At 29.4% G+C, this 11816-nt stretch overlaps 1 protein-coding gene across 1 annotated transcript; it reads right to left on the bottom strand.

Annotated features, from left to right (window-relative positions):
- Positions 1–3328: 3328 nt before the first annotated feature.
- LOC124371452 (THO complex subunit 4-like) lies at positions 3329–10677 on the bottom strand. The gene is made up of 5 exons (XM_046829780.1): positions 10480–10677; positions 6842–7000; positions 5245–5392; positions 4712–4840; positions 3329–3447 (listed from the first exon to the last, which is right to left on the bottom strand). The coding sequence occupies exons 1-5, from the start codon at positions 10675–10677 to the stop codon at positions 3329–3331; spliced, it is 753 nt and encodes a 250-aa protein (XP_046685736.1).
- Between the last annotated feature and the right edge of the window lie 1139 nt (positions 10678–11816).

The following is an 11816-nucleotide window of genomic DNA, read 5'->3' as shown; positions in this document are numbered from 1 at the left end:
ATATATCTAATATTTTACTTCATCATAACTTTATAAACGTGTTTACAATGACAACACAACATTTTTAGAATAATAACCGAGAGTCAATTTTGCAATATACAAGCAAATAGCGATATTTTTTAAGTAGATAAGAATTATCCTTAAAAAGAAATCGACCAACACACCAATGACGGTTAATGTAATTTCAATTTGACAGCGCCAGAATGAGTAGCGGTTATAATAGATAGAACATTGGTAACCGTTGCCTTCTGTGTTTGTTTTCTTTGAAGTTTTTACAAAACAGAAATACAATATGGATTTGGATGAACAATTAAAAACTCCAACCAGTTTTCACAAGTCTTTCAACAGTCTTTTCAACATCAGTAATTCATTTAAAGAAATATTTAACAATTATGAGATTATTATAGGACATTAAAAACACATAGAGCCCATGTATCACATTCAGTGTTTTAACATTATGTTTTTTGGACAATATGTGTAAAACCAATGAAATAATCATAGCTATTTTTAACGTTTGCTGATTTAATAATCGTATATTGTATTCCAAATCTACAAGTAATGTAATAAAATTTATGAAATGAAAAATTTTCCTTTTTGAAACTCATTAGTGGTGTACTACTTATGTACTACTACTACGTACTTTTTAATAATTGTAATTATTAATTTATTTATTTATGGATAGCTGCCTTTGTCCCCCATACGATATATATATATATATACTTACTACTAGTTCATAGCTACTTATCCAATCCTCAATTTCACTCTTCCTTAACAGCAGTTATAAAACCCAATCCTGCTGTCCAGTAACATTATTTTCTGTTCCTCATATACTAATATTGTGAATGGTTATTTATTAGCAGTATGTATTAAGAACCCTTAAGGCCCTTATAAAATCTTGTTGTGAACAATCCATTACGTAACAACACTTGATATAAAGGCTCTGTAAACATATATATATTTCTGCCATCCTATCTCCTTAGAAGGCAAGATTTGTACCAGTCAAAGCAGGGAGCAATACCAACCCCAACACACATCCTCCCCTAAAGGCCTATCAATCTAAGCGTAGGCCCAATATTTCAGCATTTGCAGAATTTTCTCCAGCCAGTGTAGGTTTGACTGTAACGTATAAACCACCCAGAAGTCAAAACTTCCTGGAGAATCAATAAATGTTCTCTTGATCCAAGGTAGATCTGTACTGTAATTCCAAAGAACAGCCAGCCCGGTAATTCTTTCGTTACTTTGTTTAAAAGTTACACAAATCCAGCAAATAAAAGAGGAAGTGTATTACCCTACCGAGTGTAGGTTTCAATAATCCTATGTATATACGTGTAGAAATGAAGATTCATGATACATGTAAAATGTAATGTCTTCAGATAATATATTTTTGGAGATACTTTCCGGATATTTTGGAACTGGAACTGTCTTGGCAAAATCCTTCAGAACTGATTACAGAACGTTATGACGGAAAACTAAACGTTTCACTGAAAAATCTTGTAAAAAACGTGACAGCCTGGACAAGTCCTAGTACAAGATTAAAATATTGGGATTTCCACGATTGAATAGAATGGAATTAATGTAATCTGGCTTTATTTACTACTACTTGCTATCTTCTTCTCCTTCCAATGTTAACTTTTACCACTGGAGATTTTATTCATAAAAAGCATTTTATAAACATTTAATAACAAGGTTTTGGTAATTTTTATTTATCATTAATTTTTTATATACTCTTAAAACCAACGATGTAATATTGTCTCGGTATTAAGGTATTACTTATATCAATATCGTTAATTCAATTCTGGATCCAACTGTTTGTTAGTAGTTTATAATATTGAACCCAAATTAAATTGAAGATTACATTATTCAATATTGTAATTCCTACTTTTTTAATTGTTATAATTTTTAACAACTTATTACTAACCAATATGTCATAATTATTCACACTGTTTAAAGAAATATAGGATTTACGTAAAGAGACGTAAAAAAATGAAGATGGCGTTCCAATGTAATAGAACTGTACGTCTGTTACTTAGGCTATACGTTAATATTATGGCAAAGGTTAAAATATGAACTGATAATATTCTCAAACGTAACAATTAATGTTTAGATTTATTGAAACTATTAAGGAACCGGTATAGTATTTCTATAAATGTGTTGTTAATTTGAATATATCCAAATATTATGAAGTGATCTCACATTAAGTAAATTATACGCAGGTTCAAAGAAAACGACATAGTTTATAGAATAGTCTTTTTATTACTTAAAATTTTCAAAATTGATACTCCTCTCTCTTACAAATAATAAATTGTAAATTATTAAAAGACTATGCTGATACATTTCTTTGTAAAAACAAATTAAGAACAAATATAATATAAAATAAACAAAATTATTATATGTATATATATGTTCATGATTTTTGTGTAGATGCACAAATGCCGAATTAAAAATATATAACGTATTGGGTGATTTTCAATATATATACATACATATATACAATCTCATCAAGACAGTTGTTACTATTAGAAACGAATTTATCATAACTTAAATTTTTAATCGTGTTAACATCTTTTATTATTTATAAACTATAGGTACCAATAAAAACTTGCAATGCCAAAATACCTAATAAATAATAAAAATATATTTGACATGTCTTTTGTCAGAATATTTGGTTTGTAGAAAATGATATATAAATATTACGTTGGCCAATAGCTCAACGTAATTCATAATGCTAACTTAGCAGTGCATTAGCAATATAACTAGTTTATGTGTACGAACATTACTGTACTATAACAAATTACACTTAGAGCTTACAAGTGTAACTAAAAACAAATTACATGCTGTCTCATCGACCAACAGGTTACCACATTTTTATTATATTTTAGGCCTACAAGTCTTCTTTAATTGACAGCTAAAAGCGGGTAAGTCTACTAATTTATTTACAAACAGTTACTAGAATATGACTTTGGTTGGGAAATTAAAGATCTAAACAGAAAAATATATTCCAATATGATTTATTAAAGTAACAAAGATTTTGTAGATATATATACATACTTATTCCTATACATATATATATATATATATATATATATATATATATATATATATATAAAATCCTAAGTACAAAATAGGAAAACATCTTTTATTTGAAATAAAATTTACTAATAGTGGATTAAAATAATAATAAGTCTGCACATATTTCATGAATAAGATGTAAAAAAATATTTGTCTTTATCATTAAGATCATATAAATTGACTAAATTAGTAATAGATCTATAATTTAAAAAACATGTTCTATATACAATATTTACAGTTCATTCACGTTCAGGTTACACTACTTCCTTTCGCTAATGTACGCATCTAATTCTGCATCTAACTCTGCAGCAGTTGGGACTTTGTTTTTCACTGTTCGTCCGTCACCTCTTCTCTCGCCTCGACCGTTTCTTTTGAAGCCTACAACAGGATATATGAAACATGAGCGAACTGCTGTGGATGTAATTGGCATTAGCTTCAAAGTAAGTTTTATAATTGTACTATTTATTTAACTTAAAATAAATTTTTAATTAAATGAAATCACAGAAAGTGTTCCTAAAAGGTCCCCTAACTTTGATTTAGAATTTCATGAACTTTCAGTACACGTTTATTCCAGAACTGATTTATTCCATTGCCTTCTGCTAAAAAGGAACGTGACATACATTAAAGAAGATAAAGTTGCGAATTATGAAAGAAAAGTTAATAACTTAAAATCAATTAGTAAAAGAACCTGTTAACACGCGTTAATAATTTTGTTCCCATTAACCTCTAAGAACAGTGACTCGTGTTACTCCAAGCAAATTTGGGTATTTTTTAGAAAATTCTCTTTCTTCTTTCTAAAGTTTGAGTGAAAACTTGTATATTTGTTTAAACAGATCAACAATTTTAAGTATGTAATATATAAAGTAAGAGACCGCTAGAGAGGAAGATGGGGAGATAGAGATAGATAGATAGATAGAAAGATAGATAGATAGATAGGTACATAGATAGATAGATAGAGAGAGGGAGAGATGAAGAGTGATTAGCTAAGGAAAAAACTGACAATTTGTTTACTAATTCGCAAAAACCCATTTTTGTTTATTACTAACCACAGCCGATTTAAATGTTTAAGACAACGAAATACTGTTGCTTCTTAAAAAAAATGTTTTATATTTTCCCTATACAACTGCATATACCTTGGATTCAGAAATAAACATTACGTCAGTATGAGAGTCGTCTGGTGGACCTTTAAACGGATAAAAGGTTAAGTACTCTATGAAACATAGTGGCAAACACGTAACGTTAACACTAGTCAGTTATAAAAACTTTTTTACAAGTATGCCTGTTACAGAAGTTTAGTGGTAGACTATTAATTAGGCTTATAATTTTGTTTCTTAAAACAAGTACATCTAATTCCATGAATTTTATAAATGTTCCTATCATGACATTTGAAATCCTTTTAGTTATTCCAGTACTTTTAAAAACATCAACTTAAAATCTTTCTAAATTTATTTCTAAAACATTTTATATCCTAAACGTCATTACTTATAGTTTTACATACGACTAAAAGGTCTACTAAAGTTTATTTGAATACAAAATAAGGCGTTCTCAACAGAGCAAATGATACGTAAACCTATCTCACATCGTATTGGTACGGAAAATCAGAATTTAAAAGTAAAACAGTTTCAATACCAACGTCACTCACCTCTTTCAGTAACTCCGTGGCCAAAACCTCCAGCACTGGGCCTGCGAGTAAAGCCTTCGCTGACTCGGTTGGCTTGCTGCATCGCAAACTCAACATCAGAGGTAGTCAATTCAATATGCATAGGGCCACCTGCAAATACACAGAATAAATACATTAATAATATTAAAAAAAAACATGAGATGATTATGAATACAACAACTTTAAGCCAGAGGAAGTATAAAGGATAAATACACACTCCATTTGGCACAAAATAACAACTATGTTATTCAAACACATTTAAAAAGTAATTCACTGCATTTGCTGCTAGATAATTATTTGCCTCGTGTAATTTTTTAATTATGTAAAAATAAATATAATTTAGTTACTGTGTTACTAGTGCACATTCAAAAATGTAAAAGGAGATAGAGGGTAAATCTAAATCCTTCAAACATAGGGTATTTCTTTTAACAGAACGGTGACAAGTATTTCACTTTTTTCCATTCATTAACAATTCATTGGAACAATGAACTAACTGTTATACATACTGAACTCACCATCTAAAGGAGCCCTGTTGTACTGTTTCATAGCCCTGACAGCATCTGCTTTTCGGTCAAATACGACGTAAGCCGAGCCCTTGGAGCGACCAGACTTTTCATAGTTCACCGTTGCACTGTGTATAGGACCAAATTCTGAGAAGAGCACCTGGGAGAAAACGATATTACACTATTATATATATATATATATATATATATATATATATATATATATTCACAGGAACTGTTTAATTAAAGTTTAAAGTTTAAAGGAACTTTATACATAAAGTTCCTGTGAATTCACCATAATAATTATAAAAAACTGTGTTTTCGGTTCTGAATATACTAAAAATAATATTTTATAGGTGTTATGCTTTATACATACAGGGTGAAATCTGGGTCCTACTACGCTTGGTTATTTTCCAAACGGATTGAGATATCAAAGTACAAGCTTCATCTCATCTAATAAAATACTCTTTTGGACGTTTTTCAGGATAAAAACATTTCCCCCTCCTTTTCAAAGGGGGCATAGGGAAACCAATATAAATTTTCAATTTGCAACCCCTATGTTGTAACATGTCATTTTAAAAATAACTTCAAAACAAACACAGTTAAGTTAACAAAACATCTCATTGACGATCATAGAAAAAGTTATGAGCAAACAAACCCTTTATATCTAAGACTGTAAATATAGTCTAGTTACGTCTGGATGTACCGTATTCCAAACGGATTGAGATATTAATGTACAACTTTCACCATACTTATAAATTTACTTGTGGGATTTTGTAGGATACAAAAATATATTACCTCCTTCTCAAAAGGTAGTAGAAGTTGTAATCTATCAGTAAAATATCCGTACAACGATCCTAACAGAATTTAAGGGCAAATAATCGCTTACATTCCAATTTCATCTAGAAAAAGACGACTGCTAATAAAAATATGTACACCAGAAACATGATATACTACATAACTGGGTAGGCTGGATCCCTCAAAGACTTACTAAAAGATATTGCATATGTATAGTTTGATGTGCACAAAAAATTATAATTGTGCTAAGTGAATACGTTTTTTGCTGTATTTGCATATAACTTTTGCAAGAAACGGCACAGAGATGTTTTCTTTTTGTCATTCAATTTCTATTAAAACATATAACTTTAATACAACATGTCATATGATATTATGACATATTTAATACCTAAATTACGATATTATTATATATTATTTGAACTGAAAGGTGCAGTTTAAAAATATTAAATGACCCCTCTAACCCCTTTAAAAGAGGGGTTGAATATCTGTATCCTCCAAAAAGTAAAACAAGTATTTTAATATGCAACATGATGATTTCACATCGACACAATAATACGTTAGGAATATATCCAGGCGTATCATGACTTAACTTACAATTTTTAAATGTATGTAGATTTAGATAAATATAATATAACTCATTTATTTTGACAAGAGTTCAAGTAACTTATTGTCACTGAAATGTCTCATGTACCAAAATATACTAAAGAGTACGTTACCTAGTCCTTGAATAATAAAATTTGACGTAAAATTTTACATGTACATTAATTCGAATAAATATTTACTTAGGTGTGACCTTTATACTTTCTCTTACCTGTATGTCTGAACTTAATACTCCATAGTCCAGGTTTGAGACGACCAGTTTTGTAGGACCACCTGTTATGCTTAGACCTCCTGATCTCCTCCTCTTGTTGTGTAGAGCCGGGTCATTATAGAGATCATGCTGCCAGCGAGTGTTGATATCGCCGGGAGGCTGAAATAATTACACTATTAAAGACAGGAATTAGTCAATTAGCAAAGTTCATCGTGTATAAGTTTTCTACATATAATCACTTAAATATAAATTAGGCCAAAATTTAATTGTTCTGTGCAGATAACCGCAACTAGTTTCTTACACCTCGGTAAAAACGTACCTGTACATACACTTGTCATTTTACATAATATACAGTCTTTTAACAATTAAAAAGTACTCATGGCCTATTTAATTGTATGTACTGTGGATCTCTGTACTTTCTGCCACTAGTATAAAATTGTTTCTATACAGATTACTTTAAAGTTTTACTTGAAATTTTGAACTTTAATAATTTCATAACTGCCGTTATTCAATTTGGTTTTCACAAGGTAACTATACCACAATTTTTTACAAAGAAAAGCTTTAACAAAAAATATGCCAAGTATATGTAATGGTTAAAAAAATTAATAATCCTTATATTTAAAATTTGGTTAACTGAATTAAGTCTACTTGATCAGCTAAATAACAATTTTTATTGATATAGAACAACTATATTTAGGTAAAACCTTATGCGCTTATGAATATTTTATTTTCTTTATAACCTATATATATATATATATATATATATATATATATATATATATTTTATTTTATTTTAATAAACGTTGAAACACAAACAGTGCTTGTATCGCCGGAACTCGAACCAGGATCTCTTACTAGTCTGTTGAATGTGCTACCATTACGCGCATACATTCACCCGGCAAGTGAGAGATCCGGGGTGTGTGTGTGTGTGTGTGTGTGTGTGTGTTTCGATAGGCTATTCGATATTGTGATTATACTTAGACACAAATGTTTTACACAAATGTAAGTTGTAATAATTGACTTAATTTGTTGAGTGAGAAGTTATAAATGAAGAAAGAAAGCAAATTACAGGTATGTCCACCATAACCGAAAATAATTGAGATTATTAAATTAAAAGCTTGGCATGTTTAGGATTTTTCAAGGTCCATTTTTGAATGCTTAAAGTACAAGCAATTTTTTATTTATGTATTTAAGCCTAAGCTTTTTAAATTATACCTAAAAATTAAAAATATTCTCAATTTATAAGAAATTTGTAATTTTGAAGAAAAACAATACTTGCATTCGTAAACAAATCTCACTAATATCTACATTAAACTCAAAAACAGAAAACCTGTTTTGGTTCAAAGTTATGGAACTTGTTACTGTACTATGTTAGTCGCTGGCAATGCCACACTAGCCACAATACCAAAACCACACAATTCTCAGATACCAAGATATACAGCACACAATAAAAATAATATACAATATAGTTATGGAATACGGGTATGGGTGAGACTTTAATATGTGGCCTACACTAGTGGTTTGATTGTTATTATCAAATTATTCGGTATATTATACAATAATCATACGAAAAAAGAATCATAATACAATAGACAATAGACAATAGTACTTTGCTTCATGTTAAACAGAATATAGACTCCTTTGCTGCTCAAAACTTGAATCATGACCATTTAACTAGAAATAGAAACAACCTTATAACTCCATATGTAAGACTCTCAAAAACTTTAAATAGTCATGTTTATCAACAGCTCATATTGTATAGCAAACTACCATTGCCTATTAGAAATCTGCCTTTTAACAAGTTTAAATGTTTTGTATCAGACTGGATTAAAGACCAAGCCTTTTATACTGTGGCAGAGTACAAGGACTATAATTTTTCCGAAATTAGCTAGGCAACTGATTACTATTTTTATACTATAGCCTATAAGTTCTATAAATTGTAAGATCTTATTATAAGTAACCTAATGATCTCAAAAATGCTGTTTGTCTTCTTGTATTTGACGTATCAAATTACATTGTAAAATGTCTTAAAGGAAATAAATAATATTGTCTACATTAACAACAATACATATAACACATTGCAATCCCAAGTAATACTTACCAATCTTATTAAAATAATTAAAACAACTTTAATCTAGCCTTAAATTTAAAATATACAATACAATACTCACATCTTGCCCGGTTACAAATGAGCAACTGTTTTTACATAATAGTGGTAAAGATTTGGCCCAGATAGACGCACTTTTCTACGGCACCAAAGTCACAAAGAAAACAGTTAATTTCACTATTTCATTATTCCTTATTCCCTTTGACCCTTGGCCAATCACAATTTTCAAATTCTAAAAATAGTTGTAAAATTTTGTTTTTTATATTAAACATATTGTATATGTATTAATAATATAAATTCAGGTTTTAAACTAATACATTTTAATTTCAAATTATTTATTGGAGAAAAACAAACTAAAAATTCTATAAAATACCTGAATAACAAGTGTAGGCCCCTCATAAAAGCCTATCTCAAAACTGAATGATCAACACCCTCTACTATGTTATTTTGGATTCCCAGTCTTTAAAATAATAAAGTTTTGTCCAGATGTAGGCTTCAATAAGTAACAATTGTTAAAATCTTGCTAATACCTTTACTAATATATGTCAACTAAAATTTTGAAATATATTATAAGTTACTAGTTTAAGAAACAATTAATTTGACGGCAGTATACATTGTCCGTAAATAATTTCCTATCATAGACATAGTAGTCTCAGCCTACCAAGTTAAATACTAAATGCATGTTCATTGTATTATATGTTGTATTTATTTAATTTCACTGTTATTTGTTAAATGTTATATATTATATTTTAATTTATTAGCATAATTTATTTATGTTCGCTCCATACTTGAATAATTATTGTTGTTGTTAATCTTTATTTTTATTTTTTGTTATGTTTTGGATATTTATAACTTGTTACATCTTTGAATACTAATTATTTATTATCAAATTTTGTATGATACCTATTTTGTTACTTTATGTAGATTTTTCATCTGTTCGTATTAATTTTATTTTCCGCTGTATCTACTATCTATGTTTGTATTTGTAAATTGGCTGCTGCCGTTGGAAAATAAATAAATAAATAAACCAATGTTACAAACGAAACTTTTTTTTAATTTCAATAAAGGATATAACAATATCCTATGTATAAACATACAAAGGAAACAAAAATAATTTCAAATAATAAAGTTGATTAAACATTCTTATAGTGGTCTTCCAAGTGATACCAAATTTAAAGCGAGATACCATTAATCTCATTAGCAAAGGAAAATAATTAATTAAATTATTTTAAATTCCTGATAACCTGAACAACTGGCTTTAGTATCTAGTGTTGTATGGACACTTAAAATACATCAATAATTGTGCTAGCATATCTTAAATTAGAAACCAGGTATGCAAGTAACTATCATAATTAAAACACAGGTGATATCTTTATTTAACCCCCTTAAAAATTGGGTTCAGTCCCCGAGGCTACTCTTTAAAGATAAAATTTATTCTAAGCCTACAATAAAAATACCGGACATTAGAAATTGTAGGGTGGTCTAGTAATTTATAATCCTTAATAAGAAATAGTATAAAAATTGTACTTACTCGAGAATAGGGAACTCTCTTCGATGAATAAAATCTGACTCTCCTGCTTCTCATGGGTCCACCACCATCTCTGGCATTGCTCTGAGCTGCTCCACCCTGACGAAAACCTCCTCGTTCACGACTTCTTCTTGTAGAGTCCTTTAATTCCTTGCTCTGATTAATTATATCGTCTAAACTCATTTCTAACTTATCCGTCATGATGAACTAAGTTCCGCTCTGTTACACACAATAACGAATAAACTACTTGGAAAGTTTTAGTTATGCTCAAAACACACTTTAATGTGTAATATTAAAACGCACTCAGATATAATTATTGTACAAAACACTCGCTAATATAATCGAAATTGAATTTTATAATTGTTTAATAACAAACCATAGGCTCCCGATGTTACTTTGGCGACTGTCAAACAACGAATGAACTGAATGCAGTAAATGCAGCTGAGTGGAAGGGGTTGCCTAGAAGAGAAGGTGGCGCGCGCATCGCTGCCGTGACGTCACGTTTAGAGCAAACCAGTTTGCCCCCTCCAGTGTGCACACGGGCAACTGTGGCGGCAAGGAAAATTTAAACTGTATCAAATCTTTATTTTGGACAATTTGTAGACAATGATAGCAAATTATAGACTACCAGATTATAAATATTTAATGTCTGTTAATGAAATAATTAATTTAAATTTTAAAATAGGCTAAGAAAATATCATTTAAAGCATAAAAATACATTTCTGTAAATTAGTGATGACGTAGATGAAGTGGTGGCACTGCACTTTATAAAGTGTGATATCGAATATTACCCAAAAAATTCAACGTAGTTTAAAATCGAAATGGGTTAATATTATTTGACTGTACTAAAAATACAACAAAATAAAAATTTACCACTAAACAAGGTTTAATTTTAATCTGTCGTTACAGTTGATTAAGTAGTTTATAATGTCGTGGTATAAAGTTAATTTTTTATAAAACTCTGTAGAAATCTTGGTATGTAATTTGAAAAGAACTGTCGTTGGAATATAAAACTGACTGGTTACTAATACAAGTTGTTTGTTTATAACTAAACAATCTAAGGAGTTTATATTTCAGTAAAACCGATGTTATTTAGACAAAATTAAAAATGTTGCCTAATATTTACTTGATAGACTTCACCAGCTATAAGCTGTTAAACAATGAAATAGAGGGAAAATTGTTAATAGACCCCTTCTACATTAATGTTGTTTGTAATTGTGAAAGTATATCAGTCAAGGGTCGTTGCTCCAAATCGATATTTTAAAAACCTTGTGTCTATGTTGTTATCACAGCTGCCTTTTAGCGAGATAGGATCTGGTAAAATATGGAATTTTGTCTAT

Source organism: Homalodisca vitripennis, unplaced genomic scaffold (genome assembly GCF_021130785.1).
Source record: "Homalodisca vitripennis isolate AUS2020 unplaced genomic scaffold, UT_GWSS_2.1 ScUCBcl_1433;HRSCAF=5060, whole genome shotgun sequence".
NCBI lineage: Eukaryota > Metazoa > Arthropoda > Insecta > Hemiptera > Cicadellidae > Homalodisca > Homalodisca vitripennis.
This window is presented reverse-complemented; position numbering and strand designations above follow the sequence as displayed.